Source organism: Chinchilla lanigera, unplaced genomic scaffold, assembly GCF_000276665.1.
Source record: "Chinchilla lanigera isolate Chin_1 unplaced genomic scaffold, ChiLan1.0 scaffold00123, whole genome shotgun sequence".
In the NCBI taxonomy this organism is placed as follows: Eukaryota; Metazoa; Chordata; class Mammalia; order Rodentia; family Chinchillidae; genus Chinchilla; species Chinchilla lanigera.
This window is the reverse complement of record NW_004955524.1, coordinates 853904-873357: the sequence shown is the minus strand read 5'-3', so window position 1 is coordinate 873357 and position 19454 is coordinate 853904. Positions and strand designations below refer to the sequence as shown.

Sequence of the window (19454 nt, the reverse complement as noted above, 5' to 3'; positions counted from 1 at the left end):
CGCCGCCCTCGCCGGGCCGCCCCTCCTCACCGGCGGGCTCCGGGGACGTCAGGGCCGCAGCGCAGCGAGGACCGGGAGCAGAAGCGCCGCGGGCACCGCGCCGACGGAGACGGCCGCGCTTTTGGGACTCCTTTGGCGGGTGGCGGAGATCTCATTCCTGGAGCGAAGACGGGGACAATCAGGCAGCTGCGGGCCAGGCCGGCCTCCTGCCCGCCCTGGGACTCGGGTGTACCGGGGGCAGCGTGGATGTTCCGGCGGGGGTCCCGGGTCCCGGGAAGGGGCGGGGCGAGGGGCGGGGCTGACCTGAGCTGCTGCACCGTCTGCCGAGTCTCCTGCAGCTTCTGCTTCAAATCCGCGATCTCATCTGGGGACACAGAGCGCCGTCGCCCTACCCGACACGGCCACGCCCCCGGGCGGCCGGCAGCTTCCGGACCCCACCAGCGCCGCGGCGCGCCCCTGCGGGTGCCCTCCTCACCCTTCTGGGCCTGCACTTGCTCGCGTTGCTTCTGCTCCTGAGTTTTCGCCTCGCTCAGGGACGCATTCAGGTTTTCCTGGGACAGAGCCGAGGATCAAAAGCAGATTCTGAGCCGGCCGTGGTGGCGCACGCCTGTCATCCCAGCACTCTGTAGGCTGAGGCAGGGGGATCGCCACGAGTTCGAGGCCAGCCTGGGCTCCACAGTGAGTTTAAGGCCAGCTTGAACTGCATAGCTAGACCTTGTCTGAAAACAAACAAAGAACCAAAAACCCAAAAACCCCTAGCGGTTCTAGCCCTGGTGGGTGGGTGTTGACTGCTGTCCTGGGCCCGGTGCCGCGCTGTCCTCAGAAGCGCTTCAAGCCAAGCCTCTTCTTCTCCTCCAACCCTCTCTGCGCCTCACTTTCCAACCCACAGCTTGCCCCCGCCAGGCTCCAGTAGGCCTGTGCCCATTGAAATGGGGTTTTGAGGGCTGGGGATTTAGCTCAGCGACAAAGCGCCTGCCTGGCAAGCGCAAGGTCGTGAGTTCGGTTCCTGGTACCGGAGAAAAACCAAAAAAAAAAAAAAAAAAAAAAGAAATGGGGTTTTGAGGCCCCCCACATGGGCCTCTGCAGGGTCCCCCTCCCCAAACCCTCGTAGAAATTTCCAGACCCTCTGTGTGATTCTCAGAGTTAGGCGCTTGCCGAGCCGAGATATCTGGGTGCAGCTGGACGTCCACGGGGGTTTCCAGCTCCCCCACACCAGTGCCCTGAAGGGATTCAGAGCTCCCTCCAAGTCCTAGTGGGCATACTGAGGCCCCGACGGGGGTGCTGCTTTGAGTGTCAAGACTTCACCCACATCAGAGCCCTGGAGAGCATTTAGATGTCCCCAAACCCGGGCAGGTAAACGAGGCCATTGTGATGTAGGGGCCCAGGGACAGTTTCTAGGCCACCCCATCTTCCCCCAGGTCCTGTGGAGGTTTCTAGGCCCCCCGCCCCCCGCCCCCCCCAAACACTGAGCTCTCTGCAGGGGTTCGCTGGCTCACCACGGTGCTTTTGCAGGTGGCGTAGGCGTCCTGCAGGGCCTCCTGGGCTCGGGTCAGCTGGTCCCGCAGGTGCTGGGTGACATTGTGGAACCTTTCCTCTGCTTGGAGACCAAGGTGGCATGCTTCGCTGTTGGCCTTCACGGCAAAGTAGCCCAGGGGCACGGCCATGGCCAGCATCCCCAACAGGAACCCTGCCAGGGGCCGCAGCCCGACGCCGCGGCGGCCCTTGTCCACACCCACCTCGTCCATGGGCACCCTCGAGTAGGGGCACAGAGAGGAAGGCATAAGGGCGGCGGGACGGGGCAGAGGGTTCCGCCAAGGCTCACGCCGCGAATGCCGCACCTGTATTAGCATGGGGGACCTCTGGGCCAATCGTGGGCCACCTCATTAGCATACGGGACTTCCCGGCCAATGGAAGTTCCACAGCTGCAGCCCGCCCCCGCAGCCGGGCGAGGTTAGGCTTTCAGTTTCGGGTTCCTAGAGGAAAGTTCGCCCTGCATTCCCGCTGTCCCGCGTCTGCGGAGAGGCTGGGGCCGCCCGGACCCCGTCTGCGTCCTGACCCCTCCTGGGGCTCGGTTCATTTCTGCTCACAAGGGAGAGGTGGGGCCGCATCGCTGGGCCAGCGCCTTGCCCGGAAGCAGGCTGCGAAGTTGAGGGTGGACGGGGCCGGGACCTGCACTCTGTTGCCAGGGGCCTCCGTGGTGACTGAGCACCTCCGCCCCCACCTAGCGACCTGGAGGCAGGCAGGGCGTAAGAGGGCAGCACGGGAAGCTGGACCCCCTGAGGCTCCCCGGGCCTGCTCTGGCCCCGCGGGATGTGGTTCCCGCCCGCAAGCTCCCGAGCCCGCCTGGCAGCAGTGACAGGTTCGGGTGTCCCGCAGTAGCTGCTCAGCGGATGTGCAGGCCGCCTGCTGGGGCAGCAGGGTGGACCAGGATGGACGGGGGAGGCACAGGTGGGCGGGGGTGTCAGGGACCCGTGTCCTTCTGCCCGGCCAGGGCAGCGGGGTGTCCTGCGGGAAGTGAGCCTGCTCGCCGCCACTGCCAGCTGTGACAGCCCAAGGGGGCTGTGGTGGCGTCTTCAGCGATGGCCTGCCGCAGCCCAGAGCATCCCAGAGGTGGTTTCTGGTCTTTGTGACCGGCTGGGCGATGCCAGGCCGGGCCTGGCGCTGGGGCAAGGCCTGTGTTAGGCCCTGTGTGCAGAAGCCCGGGCTGTGGGCCCCCTTCCCTGGAGAGGTGCTGCCACCCTGGAGGGGACCGCAGGGACTTTTTTGTCTTTGTGAGACAGGGTCTCACTATGCAGTTCAGGCAGGCCTTGGATTCACTCTGTAGCCCAGACTGGCCTCAAATTCACTGAAATCCTCCTGCCTCAGCCTCCTGAGTGCTGGGATGACGGGCCTGAGGCCCTACACTGACAGACTTACTGGACAGCGTAGAAATGCACATACTCAGAGGATGGAGTGCGCCTCAGGAAAGGGCACAGCGTCGTTGGGGTCGGGGTGCTGTCTGTGCTCAGGGCCGTCCTCACTGGCCTACCCCGCCAGGCTGCCCCTGTGTGGCCCAGCGAGGGTGCACAGGCTTGCCGTCCACTTCCCTTGCTGCTTCCTGAGGGCCAGAGGCCTAGAGGAGGGAGGGCCACGTCCAGGCAGAAAGCCCGACCCGGACCCTGGTTCATAGGCTTGTGTGTCAGACGTAAAAGGTAAAAATGTTAATTAATTACCCTGCATTTAGGGCTGGGGATATAGCTCAGTGGCATAAGCACCTCCCTGGCAAACGCAAGGTCCAGGGTTTGATTCCTGGTATCAAAAAAAATAATACGAATACATTAATTTTGGGGCTGGGGATTTAGCTCAGCAGCACAGTGCCTACCTGGCAAGCGCGAGGTCGTGAGTTCGATTCCCGGTACCGGAAAACAAAGAAAAAAAATTACCCCGCATTTCACTAACCGCTCTAATAAGCCGTGTTCTCGGGTGCGCCGGGCAGCTCTCGGACCGGGGCCCAGGGCGTGCGGGCTGTAGAAGACTCATACAAGAGACGGGTTAGAGACAGCCGCTAAGCGAGCTTTCCGGAGCTACGCAGAGGAACTCGGAGGGAGGCGGGCGCAGAGGGGAGGCAGAGCGTGAACCCGGATCCCGGGCCATGGCGGGGGTGGGACGGACGGGACTCCTGAGCTGGCTCCAGGACCGCAAGCCCAGCCCTGCTCCGCGGGCGCACCTGTTGGTCCTGCAGCACCGAGGCAAGGGTGGACTGAAGCCTCACTTCCGCGGTCGCTGGAGTCTGATTTTTTTTTTTCCTTTGGTCTGAACATGTGAATTCATTTCTTACATCAGACTCATAGGATTTTTTTTTTTTTTGACCGAGTTTGCTAAAAGATTTGAGTAATTCCTGAGTCCTGAAGGTGCAGTTTTTTTTAAAAGCACAATTTCGAGCCAGCTGTGGTGGTGCACACCTGTAATCCTAGCAGTCAAGGAGGCTGAGGCAGGAGGATCACAGATTCGAGTGTGGCTTGCGCAATTTAGTGACATAATGAGACCCTGTCTCAAAATTAAACAAAAAACAGGAAGTGCTCGGGAGGCAGCACAGTACTAAGGTTCTGGTTCCGTCCCAGGTACTGCAAGAAAAAAGGCACAATTTTAAAATTGTGCTTTTCCTGATTTTCTCTCTACCTCTTTATCTTTTTGTACCCCTCCTCACTATGAAATTTCCCTGGAATAAATGACAGAGATTAAAAGGGAGAAAAGGGATGCAAGTTCGCTGCACGTGCAGAGGCAGCCACTCTGTGATCACTCACCCCGGGAGTACTCTGGAGCTCTCCTACCCCGCTTCCCTTGCTCTCCTGTCCTCTTTCTTTCCGGTACCAGGAGAGGAACCCAGTACCCAGTACCCTCACAATGAGCTCATTCCCAGCCCTGTCTTCATTTTTTAAATTTTGAGACGGTTTTGCTTAGTTGTCCAGGCTGGACTTGAACTTGGGCTTCTTCTCCTGCCTCGGCCTCCTAGAATGGTGGGATACAGCCGTGTGCTGTCCCGGCGGCTCACACAGCCCTCTCACGCTCTGTACAGGGGTGAGGGAACTGGACGGCTCACGGGGAGTGACTGGGTCACAGTGCCCCCCCGCCACGCCACTGCAAGCCGGTGCAGGTCCTGACTGAACAGCCGGTACAGGCCCTGGGTCCTGTTATTATCGACAGCTAAGTCAGGCAGAATTATCATAGGCAGGGCCGGGGAGATAGCTCAGTGGCACAAGCACCTGCCTGGCAGGCACAAGGTCCTGAGTTCGATTCCTAGTACCAAAGAAAGAAAGAAAGAAAATACAGGCAGTCAGACAGGCTGGGTCCTGGAGGAGCCAGTGCAGAGGGAGAGAACACGGCACAGCTATGGCCGGAGGCGCATCTGTTGGAGGCCGGGCCTCAAGATAAACTCGGAAGGACCAGGCCTCGCGCCTCCCGCGGGACAAGTGCTAACGCCGCTCCAGGGCAGTCGGGTAGGCACGGTGCCCCAGGCGGGTGGCCGGGCCCTGCTGACCCATCCCTTCCGAAAGAGGGCCTGTTGTCCCCAGTGACGGGCTCCGTGACCCGCTCCCCCCATCCGCGTGGCCGGAGCGGTGCGCCTGGAATCTTATCGCTCAATCACGGCCCGGTGCAGGTCGAACCCGCCTGGAGACCGCGCCACGTGAAACTGTGCTGGGCGTGGGCTCGTGGGCGCTGCCGGGGCCCCTGCGCTCGGGCGCGGCCCTGTCCATGCATGCTTCCCGCCCTCAGCCCGCGCCGCTCCTCAGGGTTCATCCTTCCACTCTGACCATGGAGTGTGGCCTGCAGACCCCGCCCGCTGGGAGCTGGGGGTCTCCCTGCGGCGTTCGGAGGCCAGTGTCCTCCCCAGGGAAGCACAGGCACCTACCCTGTCCCACCTCGTGCTGTGGGGACCTGGACCCACTCTCCTGCCCATCCAGTGTGAATGCATGCACGGAGCAGACGAAGTCATGCTAAGCGCTGAGGTTAAAGGCAGAACGAAAAGCCTTTGGAGGAGGGCAAGGGCCCTCAGTCCTCATGGAATTAAAGGAGATAAGCGGGGCGTGACAGCACGCACCTGGGATCCCGGACGCTGGGAGGCTGAGGCAGGAGACTGCATTTCTAGCCCAGCCTGGTCCTGTGTCCTTCCTAATTCAGCAACTTAGTGAGACCCTGTGTCAAAATAAAACAAAAAAAGCCCTGGGAATGTGGCTCAAGCTGAGGGCCCTGGGTTTGCAACCCCACTACTGAAAAATAGTCTTTTGTGCAAGCTCAGGGGCCACGGGGCTGGCGACACAGCGTGTGCCCACAACCCCACGCCCGCCCTTCTGGACGGGAGCCCCAGGGCCAGGGCGGCAGGAGCTCCTGGGCCGGCGGCTCCTGCAGGGCTCTACTTCCGACGGCGGGGGCAGAGCCGGGGCCCAGCCCAGCTCTTGTCACCGGCGGTGCTGGCAGTCAGAGCCGCGCGCCAGCGAGGGCTGGCCGAAGCCTCGCCAAGCCGGTCGGGCCGCCACTCACACCGAGGGCGGCAGCGCACGCTGTGAGGTCCGCTCGTCCTGTGACAGCCTGCTGCGGGCTCCCGGCCGCGTCCTCCCTGCCCCTGGGGCTGCCTCCCGGGCCTGGGCCAGCGGCCAGCTGAGGCTGGGCTGAAGGGACCACGGCGGGCCCAGGCGGCAGCCGCACCGGCAGAGGACGCAGGCGCCTGGTGGCTGGGCGGGTGGGAAGGTAGAGGTGTGGCCGGGGACACAACGGGGGCACCATGCACAGCACTGCACCCCGCAATGCCAGGCCCGCCCCTGCCTGCGCGACCCCCCGAGCTTGCGCCCTGAGCACCGGAGGCTCCGGTGTGACAGTGATATAGGAAAATACAAACTCCCACCCTGAATGTCTGGGACCAGTTCGTGCTCTCTAAAATCGAAGAATGAATTTTAGGAACAACGGAGGTTAAGAGCAGAATATATTTATTGAAGGAAAGAAAGCTTCTGTCCCAGAGGGACAGAGGGACACCCGAGTGGGTTGCCAAGGACCCTGCCCCTCCCAGGGACTTTATAGAGCAAAACCCTGAGGCGAGGCGGGTCCAAGGTAGGGGGAAATGGGAATTACAAGGTGGGCATGAGGTGGGACAAAACTATGGTCAGCCAGTGAGATTACAAGTATAGTAGTTCAGGTAAAATTGAGTAAACTGGATCAAATGGGGAAGCCAGTCACGTAGCAAGCGGGCGTGAGTACAGAACAGGGCCTCTCCTGTAGGGGGTTGGGCTAGTGATTCCTCACTTTTTTTGTTTTGTTTTGCTTTGTTTTGTTTTTCTTCCGGTATCGGGAATCGAACTCACAACCTTGCGCTTGCCAGGCAGGTGCTGTGCCACTGAGCTAAAACCCCCGACTCCTGGCTTTTCAAGGTGGTTGTTGCTTATTTAGAATATCAAGCCCTGGTGTTCACACCTAGGGAGGTCTGTGGGTGCATCTGTTCAGTCCTTCTGTCCTGAGGTCTGGCCCAGGTATCTTATCCTGTCTTTCATGTTGGCTCCTTGGAGGGCCTGGCCCTGTCTGACTGCCTATAATATTTCTATCTAACTCAGCTGCCTGTAACAGTAGGAAATGTAATAAAATTTCTAAACTAGCAGCGTCACAGTGAGACTCAGCCTGGACCGGCCGCGCAGCGGAGTCTCAGAGACGGTGTGGCCCTGTCCCACCACACCCAGCGGCACTGCAGGCCGCCCGCATGCTGTCTGCCGCCCCTGCCAAGGCCGCTCTGCCCGGGCCGGCCTAACCCGGTCAAGGATGTGGTCGATCCCACTCGCTGGCTCAGCCCGGCTCCCCGACTCTCCCCCATATGACGAATGACCCCTTGTAACCAGCACCTGCCCGGAGCCAACCTGCCCAGCAACGGATGACCAGATACAGGCAGCAACTGTGGAATAACCTGCGCGCTGCGGAACGCAGGCCCAGGCCAAGCGGAAGACAACAGCGCCAGAGGACCTTCGGAAGGCGGCTTTATGCACTAGCAGGCCGCGGGACGCTCCGCTCCAAATCGCCAGCCCCGTCTTGAGGTCGCCAGCCCCTTGCGCAGGTTTTCAGAGCAAGTGCAAAAGGCAGATGACGACATTCTGTAGGGGGCTACACGTCTTTGTCGTTGGTCGCTGGGCAGAATTTACTCTGACAGACGCTAATACGGTTACTACCATATAACACGGGGGAGGACCAGTCACTCTCTGAGACGGGGCAGAGGTGTCCTCGAGGCGAGAACTCTCTGGACTTGAAGTTAGCAGCACACCACGGCCTGCCTCAGCCGCCCCGTCTCACAGCTGGCATCTGGCTCACTGGCCCTTGCAGCTCTCTGATGATGAGACCCGACTGCACTTCCCAGGCTCATACCTGAACAGTGTTAGAAATATACTAGTGTCAGAAACACGAGGTTTAAAATTTTCTTTACCTTTCAAATAGCCTCTACACTACCAGCCTTTGTACTTCCTGCTTGCAAACCATAAGTTTCTGCTTGAGTCTAAGCGGGGGGCTGGGGTGAGGGGGGGTGTGTGATTTGGAACTGATTCCCGCCAGCCTGCTGCTGCAATAACGTCGTTGCCTTCCAAGGGCCTTTGGGTCGTGTCTTCCTCTCGTGTGGCTCCTGGATTCTTTCTCTTTTTTGTCTTTTTGAGACAGGGTCTCACTATGCAGTTCCGGCTGGCCTTGAGCTCACTTTGTAGCCCAAACTGGTCTCAAACTCCCAAGGATCCTCCTGCCTCAGCCTCCCGAGTGCTGGGGTTACAGGCGTGCGCCACCATGCCTGGCTCGGTCCTGGATTCTGAACACAGTGAACCCCTGGACCTCAAGACCTAACACCTGCAAACCTCAGCTTTTGTAAAATTCTGCTCTGCTCAACCCCGACCTGACCCAATTTAAACTGTAGTATAAAACCTCCCTGCCCCACTACTTGTGCCCAGACCTTGGGGCGCACAGGTCCTCCGGGCCGGCCGCCTGCCGCGGCCTCTTCAAGTGCCTGCTCAGCTTCTCGTGCCACCCGAGACAGGCAATTCTGGATTCTCCAACCAGGAGAGGTACCACAGCGTGTCTGTGAACGCACACGCACACATGTGCATGCGTGCATTCACACACGCACACGCACACGTGCACACACGCACCGAGCCCACCGTGTCTTGTCACAGCGGTGCTCCTGCCGGTGACAGTGCTGGAACCGCCCAGCCTGGCCCCCGCCCTGCAGGCCTCCTGCTGACAGCTGCCCGCCCAGCCCAGGGCCAGTTCTGAGATTTTCTCAGAGCCGGTGCTTGTCCTCCGGGTTCCACACACAGACGGTTACTTTTGCACCTCAGAAAGTAAGGAATCTGAAAGTAAGCGGAAAATGCTACTGTCTGCTCTCTCTTGTGAAGGATGCGGAAGTGGAGCCCAGGGTCAGGCTCGGGGTGGCAGACCCCGGTGGCCCTGCTCCGGAGCCCCAAAGCAGTGCAGACTGCTACCCCTTCAGCCGTCCCCCTTTCTCCCTCCTCTCTTTCGTCCTTCTGAGACAAGGTCTCGCTGTGCAGTTCCGGCTGGCCTCGGGCTCACTCTGTGGTCTCAAACCCATAGGGATGCTCCCTCCTGCCTCAGCCTCCCAGGTGCTGGGGTCACAGGCGGGCGCCACCATGCATGGCCTCTTTCTACTTTCATCACGATCAAAAAAGCAAAGAGCAGGGGCTGGGGGTTTAGCTCAGCGGCACAGCGCCTGCCTGGCTAGTGCAAGGTCGTGAGTTCGATTCCTGGTACCGGAAAAAACCAAACCAAACCAAACAAAACAAAAAACCAAAGAGCAGGTGTTCCTTCAGTCCTAGTTTTTCTCTTACAGTCGTGCCCAGGCCAGCTTTATTTAAACTGCATCGACTGATTTACTCATGCTGCACGCATTGCGTCAGCGCTTCCTCTAGGGAAAAAGAAGACACAAATGCTTAACAAAGGTCAGCATCCACGGCCCGCCCGGCTGATCCCCAAGAACAGCCGCGCTCTGGCCTCGCGTGTCCTGCCCCGCACGCGGAGCCGGGCGCACAGGTCACCTCGTGACCTTCGTCCTCCGTGGGCCGGGGGCTGGGAGACAAACCGCTCGGCTGCGCCCCTTTGGTCTAGGCTGAGAAAGGAGAGGCTCCCGTCGTTTTCACACACGCACGCGCAGCGAAGCCCAGGCTGTGGGTGTGGACACGGAGCCTCGGGAAGAGTGCGTGTGGAGAGGCGCGGGGCAGGAAGTGGACGTCCAGGCTTCAGAAAGGCGACTTCCTGCGGCGTGGCCCCTGTGCCGCTGTGCGGGGGCGGCTGGGCTCCGGGCCGGCAGAGGCGCCGGGGTTCGCGCCGCCCTCCTGCAGCTCCCCTCTGTGTGGTTCAGGCTGGCCTTGAAGTCGCTGTGTAGCCCAGGACAGCAGCAATCCCCCTGCTGCAGCCTCCGGAGTTCTGGGTGTGTGCCACCATGCTCAGCTTATGTGTCACATATTCATAAATATAAATAAAATATGCCGGGCGTGGTGGCGCACACCTGTAATCCCAGCACTTGGGAGGCTGAGGCAGGAGGATCGTTGCAAGTTCGAGACCAGCCTGGGCTACAAAGTGAGCTCAAGGCCAGCCTGAACTGCATAGCGAGACCTTGTCTCAAAAAAAATAACATAAAATAAGTGTACACATAAGTGACTTCTTTTTATATACTGACGTTCATGCATATATATGTTCCAGTGCCATTCCTGTGTAAAATATTCTATGCATTTAGCAGCAAATCCTTGCATTCTGAATTATTTTCATCAGCCTCAAAGAGTTCTTTTGTATTGGTAAATGTCTGTGATACACAATGAATTCATTCCTCACGGGGAATATCAAGCCTGTGTCCTTTTTGTTTCCCTTTTGCCTTACCTCCTCCCATCTCAGAATCACCTTTCCATCTGCAAAAGTTCTACCTCCCTGATTCCTCTCATCTTTTATTCTGATCTTTCAATTTTTATGCTTCAGGTTTCTCATATAAAAGAAAGCATAGAATACTGAACTGTTGATGTCTGATTTATTTTTTTCTTAGCATTATGGCCTCAAGGTGTACTCAGATTTGTCCTTCTTCATGGCTGAGTAGTACTCCATGGTGTACATACGCACACCAGATTTTCTTTATTCATTTATCATTTGATGGGCATACAGGCCACTTCCTAGCTTTAGCTATTATGAGTGGTGCTGCTATAAACATGAGCGTGCCTGGAACACTGTAATATGATGTTTAGCTCTTTAGGGAAGATACCCAAAGGAGGTATAACTGGATCAAACAGAATTTTTAGTTTTATGTTTTTGAGGAATCTCCATACTGATTTCCATAGTGATTGTACTAGGTTACACTCCCAAGAAGAATGTAGAAGGGTTCCCCCACCACACCTTAGCAGCACTTTTCTTTTTTGAGACAGGGTCTCACTGTATAGCTGAGGCTGGCCTCGAACTTGCAGCAATCCTTCTGCCTCAGCTTCCCAAGTGCTGGGATTACAGGTGTGCACCGGCATGCCCTGCCCATTTGTTGTGTTTTGAATCTGTGATGATAGCCTTTCTTTCTGGAGTGAGATGGAATCTCGGTGTTGTTTTGATTTGCATTTCTCTAATGGCCAAAGATGCTGCACACTTTTTCACGTGTTTATGAACCATTTGCACTTCCTCTGAGGAGCATCTCTTAATTTCAGTTGTCCTTTTTTTTTTTTCTTTTTTTCTTTTTGAGACAGGCTGTCACTATGCAGTGCAGGCTGGCCTTCAGCTCACTTTGTAGCCCAGGCTGGTCTCGAACTTGCAACGATCCTCCTGCCTCAGCCCCCTGAATGCTGGGATTACAGGCATGTGACACCACGCCTGGTTCAGCTGTCCTTTATTAAAATTGAGTCTTTTATTTTGGGGGTCTAATTTTTTTAGCTCTTTATATATTCTAGGTATTAGTCTGCTGAAGAGCAGCTGACATACCTTTTCCCATTCTATAGGTTGTCTCCTCACTGTTTTGTTTCCTTTGCTGTGTAGAAGCTTTTTAATTTTTTTTTTTTTTTTTTTGTCTTTTTGAGGCAGTTCGCTATGCAGTTCAGCCTGCTCTCAAGCTCACTTTGTAGCCCAGGCTGGTCTCAGACTTGCAATGATCCTCCTGCCTTGGCCTCCCGAGTGCTGGGGAGCTTTTTAATTTAGCTGCCCTATTTGATGATTCTTTGCATTATTTCTTTTTTTTTTTTTTTTTTTTTTTTTTTGGGTTTGGGTTTTCTCCTGTACCAGGAACCAAACTCACGAGCTTGCGCTTGCCAGGCAAGCGCTTTTGCCGCTGAGCTAAATCCCCAGCCCCCTCTTTGCATTATTTCTTATGCAACTGGATTCTGTTCAGAAAGTCCTTTCCTAGGCCTACGTTTCCAAGAGCTTTACCTAATTTATCTTCCAGCAGATTCAGTGTTTAGTATCAGGTTCTTGATCCATTTTGGTTTTACACTTGTACAGGGTAGGAGTTCTGGGCCTGGATCCGTTCTGCGGCGCGTGGACACTCAGTCTTCTCAGCAACGTTTGTCAGAGGGTTTCTTTTCTCCGATGTATGTTTTTGGCCCCTCTGTCAAAGATCAGACGGCTGAACACGCCTGCGGCTGTTTCTGCATCCCTGTTCTGTTCCACTGCTCTGCGTGTCTGTACCAGGACCACGATGTTCTATCTCGGCTGCTTTTGAATAGAACTGGAAATCCGGGGTTGCTATATCTCCTGCTTTTCTCCTGTTACCCAGGATTGCTTTTGCTGTTCTGGCCTCTCCTGGTTATGTGCGAATTGTAGGACTTTTTTGGTCCTGTGAAGAATGCTCTTACAGTGCACTGAAGCTGTGGATCAGTCTTGGTCGTATGGCCATTTTGATGATGTTGGTTCTGCCTATTCAGGGACAGGGCATGTTTTCCCATCTTCTGTGTCCTCTTCAATCTCCTTTTTTATTCTTTAAATACTTATTTTTGAGACAGGGTATTTCTGTGTCCTTAAACTCACTGTGTAGCCTAGGCTGGCCTTGAATGTATGGTGGACCTTCTGCCTCAGCCTCCCAAGTGCTGGGATTACAGGTGTGCGCCACCACACCGAGCTCCTATTGCTTATTTTTTGAGACATGATCTAGCTCTGTAGTTCAGGCTGGCCTTGACTCACTGTATAACCCAAGCTGGCCTCAAACTCATGCTGATCTGCCTGCCCCTGCTCCTGGGTGCTGGGACAACTGGGGTACTGTGGGGAGTGGCTGAAGCTGGAAGTTTGTCACATGTGCAGGGCTAGAGCTAGGTCAGTCCCGAGAACAAGGAGTGCCCAAGGTGGGCCTCGTGAACAAGCTGCCCAGCCCAGAGAGCACCGGGCACCTGAGGCGAGCCAAACAAGTTGCTAGGCAGAGGGTGTCACGTGGCACCAACCTGCCGAGCGTATAAACAAACAGAATGCAGCTGCTGAGCAGTTCCTTCCACCCATCTGGAGAGAGGGCTCCACCTGACCTCAGCTTTTTGTTTTTTGAATCTTATCTTTATTTCTTCATCCCCCACCATCCTTTACCCTGAGGATTTTGAGAGCTGTGCTTGCCACCCCTGGCAAGTTTGAGGAATACTGGTATTAGATTGGCCTTAAGTTGTGCTGTGAATCCATTGGGTCCTGGGCTTTCCTCTGTTGGTGGTTTCAATTTCCACATAATGTTAGGTTCTGCTTTTTTTGCCATTGATTTCCACTTTCATTGCACTATGGTCTGAGAATGTGCATGGGATAATTTCAAATCCTTTGCATTCACTTAAGTGTATTCTACGGGCTAGTATGTGGTCTCTTTGGAGGACATCCCACGTGCAGCTGAGAAGGTGTATTCTGACGTTCTGCAGTGGAACACTCTGCAGACATCCACGAAGCCTATTTGTTCACAGGTTTGGTTCAGCTCTGATATTTCTTTAATTTTTGTCTAGTTGATCTATTTGTGACAGTGGGGTGTTGAGGTCCCGCATTACCACTGTATGAGTGCTGATTTGATTTTTCATGTCTGTTAACATTTGTGCTGGTATTTGGTAACACATACTTGTGAGTGTTATGTCTTCCTCTTGGATTGTTCCCTTCACGAGAATGTAGTGACCTTTCTTAGTCAGTCTTGGCTTGAAATCCACTTCGTTTGCAGATAAAATAGCTACCACTGCATTCTTCTGAGTTCCTGTCCCATGGAGTACTGTTTTCCACCCTCTGACTTTCAGTCTGTGAATTCCTTTTTAAATTAAATGTGTTCTCTGGTGCGCAGCATACGGTTGGATCTTGCCACTTGGTCCAGTCTGCCAGTCTCTTTCTTTTGATTGGTGACCTGAGACCATTTACATTGATGGTTATAACTGATAATGTATTTTTTTTTTGTCTTTTTGAGACAGGATCTCACTTCCACAGTTCAGGCTGGCCTCAAGTTCTCGGCAGTTCTCCTGCTTCAACCTCCTGAGTGCTGGGGTTACAGGTGTGTACCACCATACCTGGCCTCCCCATCAATTTGGAAAGATGTTTTTTCATGGTATGTCAATCTGGGTTGGAGATTATTTTCTTTAAGAGCTTGGAATACTTCACTCCAAGCTCTCCTTGACTTGAGGGTTTGTGTTGAGAAGTCTGTTGTGATTCTGATGAGGTTTCCTTTCTAGGTGATTTTTTAAACAGCTTTCAATATTCTGTTCTTGTGTTGAATTTCTGGAATCTTGACCTATTGGAGTTTTATATGCCTCACTTACTGCATATCAAAATTTCTTCCCTATTGGGAAGTTTCTGCCATGACTTCTGTGAACAGGCTTATTTTTCTGTCATTTGCATTATCTTCATTTTTTAAAAAATTTACTCTGATCATCTTATTCTTCTTTGCATCATCTAGCAGCTATTAGATTGACTTTTCATGGTTAACATGTTAATGTTATCCCTTAGTTACTGCAGACTGCTCAGGCCCGCAGTCTCCCAAACCAGTGGGCTGTGAAGGCTTAAATAAAAGAGACAAGTGGTAGGATTTTAGGGCTCCAGGAGGATCAAAACCCTCTCACGGAATTCAAAATGCTCTGGGAGCTGAGACACAGAACTTCTCTGGGGGCCTGGTATTTATTTAGTTAGCAAACAAAGGAGGGGATACTGAAGAAAGGCAGGACATTCAAGAGGAGTTCAGGACTTTGGAGGTCAGCTCAAGGGCTTCTCCAAGTAAGAGACTGTGTTAACGTAGGAGAACTATGTTATCTCCAGGAAGGTCTCCAAGTGGAGTGAGATGCCTGAGGCTACAGTCCTTACCTAGTTAGTTGGGGTTGGAGCCAGGTGTCTTTAGCTGTGGCCTTGTCTCATCCTTTGAGGCTTGCGGGCTTTAGGGCTTCACCTGTCATTACAGGGCTCACTGGAGACCAGGAACTCACAGAGGTGCACTTACTATGAGTCTGCTGCCCATTTCCAGGGCCAAGGCCTCAGACAGACTCACAAGTAAACAAAGAAAGCCAATTGGTTAATTTTTTTTTTTTTTTTGGTCTTTTTGAGACAGGGTCTAGCTATGCAGTTCAGGCTGGCCTTGAGCTCACTTTGTAGCCCAGGCTGGTCTTGAACTTGCAACGATCCTCGTGCTTCAGCCTCCTGAGTGCTGGAATTACAGGCATGTGCCACCATGCCCTGCCCCCAACTGGTTAATTTTAAGTCCTGCTCAGAGCTGCTTCATAGTGGTCTCCATCACAGGATTCCTGGTTATTTTTAAGAAATCTTTTCATGATTGTTAACTGCAAATCCTGTCTTCTTTATCTGATATTCTGTTCTCATATTGGCTCATTCTCCTGAGTGTATTTTCGATGGAATTTTTGTCTCCTGGATTTCTGTTTGAATCTGTTTCATGGATTCTATTTCTTTTCTATGTTGGGCGTTCATGGTTTCCATTATTTTCCTGAGTTCCTCTATTTTTTTATCCGTATGTGCCCCAGATAAAGTTGTTCATATGGTGAGCGTCTCTGGAGTTATCTGAGAAATTTTTTCTTTTTTTAAAAGAAATTATTTCTGATTTGATTTTTTTCTAGAGTCTTATTCATCTGCTTTCTTACCTCCAGTGTTACTATGTTAGAGAGCCCAAGTCAGCGGCTTTTGAACTGTTCCACCTCACTGCCCCCTGGGTTTGTCTTTGGTGAGCTGCAAGTCTCGGGTAGCATCTTGCTTAAGTGTCTTCCATTTTTTAAAGTTTAATTCTTGGGTTGATGCTTGTAAATTGCTAATGGCAAATAGTTTTACTGATAATATTTAGACCCCTTAGGAGATGACTACTTCTCAGAGGTGTCCTTGAAGTATGTCTTCCAGGGGACTTCCAGCTGAGTCCGTAGTGAGATCATTCCTCCTCAGTTATTAGGTATAAGAAGTTGCTGCCTACTTGGCCCGGCCCCTGGTTCTTTAGCACTGGCTGGATGTACCACTCTGTAGATACCTACTCACGCACTGGTGTGGATTAACTCTGCTATTTGTTCATTCTTTGCCTAGGAGACTTGTCTAATTGTGAACATGGTGTTATGGTTTGTGTCTGGGTGTCCCCCCAAAGCCTCACGCGGTCATGGGGCAGGCTTTTAGAGTTTGATTGATTGTGGGTGTGGGAGCTGCGCCTGCCCTGGGGTGGATAGTTTGCATTTGTAAGGGAGAGGAAGAGGCTGCTTGGGGCCATTCCTCCCTTTTAGTGCTTGTTGCTTTTGCTGTGTTGTGCCGCCATGAGCTGTAGCCCTGTGCCATGTGCCACTCTGCCTTGTAATCTGGCAAATACGGACTGAAACCTCCACAAACTGTAAGTGAAGTAAACCTTTCCTTCCTTAATTTTGGACGTCAGATATTTTGTCCTAGTAACGAGAGAAAAGTAACCAAGACACGTGGGGTGGGGGTTGGGGATTTAGCTCAGCAGCACAGTGCCTGCCTGGCAAGCGCAAGGTCGTGAGTTCGATTCCTGGTACCGGAAAAAAAAACCAAAAAAAAAAAAAAAAGACACATGGGTGTTCAAGTCTCCTAATATGATCCTGTTGGTTTTTGTTTTTTTTTTTTTTTTTTGGTCTTTTTGAGACAAGGTTTTGCTATGCACTTCAGGCTGGCCTTAAGCTCACTTTTTAGCATAGGCTGGCCTTGAACTCACAGTGATCCTCCTGCCTCGGCCTCCCGAGTGCTGGAATTACAAGTGTGAGCCACCACGCCTGGCTTTTGGTGTCCCTGTTTTATGTCTAGTAGTTTTTATGAACTTGCGTGCACCAAAGTTTGGTCCATAGATGTGTGTGGCTGTATCTCTTTCTGCTGAACTGCTCCCTTCACCCGCTCGGAAGACCATCACTGTCCCTCCTGATCAGTCTTGCTTGAGTCTGCTGCGTCTGCTAGAAGACAGCTGTTCCTCCTTGCTTTGGGCTCTGCCTCCCTGCACTGCTGTTTTCTATCCTTTTTGCATACCCTATGGGCTTCCTTTCGAAGAAGTGTGCGTCCTGTCAGCAATACAAGGTCCCATTTTGGTGTAGATCCAATTTGCCAATCTCTGTCTCTTCGCTGGAGATTTAGACCCACTGACAGTGAGAGTCGTTATCGTAGGCATTCGCTGAAGCTTGTCACCGCGCTATTTTTATGCTGAGCCCTCTTCCCCCCTTCAGTTTACTGTCCCAGCAAGACGCACACTTCCCCCGGGGCCCTCGTGTGGGCGCCCTCCCTGTCTCTGTCCAGGGTTCCTCACAACTTCTCATGCTTCAGAAACACCTAATTTTTGCCACTGCCATAAAATATTCTCGTCTTTCAATTTTTAATTAGAGCAGAGTGAACTTAATTAGACCTTTTTGGTACATACTAACATCTGTGCAATCTATGTTTCATGCTTTTATTTTTATTTATTTATTTTTGTCTTTTTTGAAACAGGGTCTCCCTATGCAGTTTTGGCTGCCCTTGAGCTCACTTTGTAGCCCAGACTGGTCTCGAACTTGCAATAATCCTCCTGCCTCAGCCTCCCGAGTGCTGGGATTACAGGCGTGCGCCACCACGCCTGGTCCAATGCTTTTATCTTCCTTCATAGAATTTTAAGGTTTTGTTGAAGGTTCTAGCAGGTGTTTGCAGAATGTAAGAGCCTTATAGAGCAGCCTGCCTGTGCTAGCATGTAGTATCCAAGACAAAACGAAAAAGGCAAAATACTTTTAAAATCGGAGCGACTGCAAATCATCCAGCAAAAAGGAACCAGTAAATAGGAATGAAGGCTGTGTAAAAATGAAAGCTATGAGAAAGAGGGTATGAGTTTTGTGTTGTAATATTCTGCTCTATCATCTGGGCACATACCTGTAACCCTGGCACCTGAGAGGCTGAGGCAGGAGGATTGCTGTAAGTTCAAGGCCAGCCTGGTCTACACAGTGAGTTCAAGGCCAGCCTGAACTAAATAGCAAAACAAACCAAGGGCTGGGAATACAGCTCAGTGGCACAGTACCTGTCTGGCAGGCACAAGGTGCTGACTTCGATTCCCTGTATAAAATAAAATAAAATAAAATAAAAAATCAAAGCTAAGATTTTGCCCTACCAACATGGAAGATGAGAAATGAAGACAAAATTAGAGGGCCTGAGCTCGAGTTGCCGGAGGCAAGTGAAGACTTCAGCGCAGAAGGAACGCGTGCACATTTGGCTGTTTTGTTTTGTTTTGTTTTATCATTAGAAATAACTGTTTTAACCATCTGGCTGTTCTAAGTCTCTGCCATCCACAGTTCTCATTCACTTTTAGCACATTTCCAGATTCACGAGAAGACTCCAGCCGGCACTGCCGGTAACTTGGGCTCTCTGGTCATCTCCGATGGAAGCCGGTGTGCTGATCCGGCCGGGTATTCCGGACGCCTTCGCCCACAAGAACGGACAAGACCGGGCGTAACCATGTGACGTCGAGGGGGCCAGACCTGGCCCTGGTCTCGGACGGGGACAGCCAGGGACAGCGCCTCAGGGGCAGCTGGGGTGGAGCCGACGAGGGTGGCTGGGGGAGAGGAGGCTCGGGGTGCGCGGCCGACAGGGCGGCCCCAGGTGGGCACAGGTGAGCCCAGTGGGGGACGGAGGGGGCACAGAGGGCGGGGCGGCGGTGGATCCCGCCGCTTCATCATCGCCCCTGGCGGCGGCCCTCGGTAAGCAGAGTCAGGGACAGACGCGGGGGCCCCTGGAGACAGGTGCGGCCGGCTTGCCCACGACGCCCGCCCCGTCGGGGAGCTCGTCCCCGCGGCGACCCCGTCCTGCCCGGGGGCGGCGCGCGGCCCGGCTAAGATCCGAGGGCAGTCGCTGCGAACGCAGCGCGGATGCCCCACTCTGCCCGCTCGGGCCGAGCGCAAGGGGGCTTTTGGGGAGATCCTGCCGCTTGGACCCTGTTCTGGGCTGGGCAGGGCAGCACCCCGGGAGCGGCAGGGAGAGCCGGCCCGGCGCTGCCCGAAGCGCCCCGCGGCAGCCGCAGGACCGCCCCGCTCCGGAGAGCCGGGCTTCGTGTCCAGGAGGTGGCGCTCGTGAGACGCGCGGGGCGCAGCGGCGCGGACTCCGTCCAACTCTGGCGCCGTCCAGTGTCGCACAGGAAGCTCAGCACGTTGAAAAAGGGGGAAAAAAAACAACCCGAGGTCGAGGCCAGGCCGGGAACAGGGAGAGAGCTGTTTCAAACAAAAGCACGGACAAAAAAGCACGCAAGGGATGGAAGGGCTCACCGGCGCGCAGGCGCAGAGACCGCCTGTGGCCAACCGACGGCGGAGGGGATTGGGGACGCGCAGGCGCAGAGACCTTTTGTGTCAACCGACGGCAGCGCGGGGCGGGGCTTACGGCGCGCAGGCGCAGATAACCCTTTCAGGCCGCGGTTATGGGGGGGGCAGTTTATTGCTGCGCAGGCGCAGAGGAGGCTGCAACCGACCGTCGCGGTGCCGCGGCTGCGGGAGGCGCAGCTGGCACTGCGCAGGGCAGCGGCTAGCGGGAGGGCTCGCGGGGTCGCAGGTCGCGCTGGGAGCGGGGCC

General features: G+C 54.2%; 1 protein-coding gene across 1 annotated transcript in view; it reads right to left on the bottom strand.

Moving 5' to 3' along the window:
• LOC102026788 (bone marrow stromal antigen 2-like) overlaps window positions 1-1865 on the bottom strand; it is a 3044-nt gene extending 1179 nt beyond the window's left edge. The window contains exons 1-4 of the mRNA XM_013507185.1: window positions 1497-1865; window positions 476-551; window positions 304-364; window positions 31-157 (exon numbers count right to left, since the gene is read on the bottom strand). Of these exons, the coding sequence (XP_013362639.1) occupies window positions 49-157; window positions 304-364; window positions 476-551; window positions 1497-1850 (600 nt within the window). The 5' untranslated portion in view covers window positions 1851-1865 and the 3' untranslated portion in view covers window positions 31-48. The remainder of the gene's footprint in view (window positions 1-30; window positions 158-303; window positions 365-475; window positions 552-1496) is intronic.
• Between the last annotated feature and the right edge of the window lie 17589 nt (window positions 1866-19454).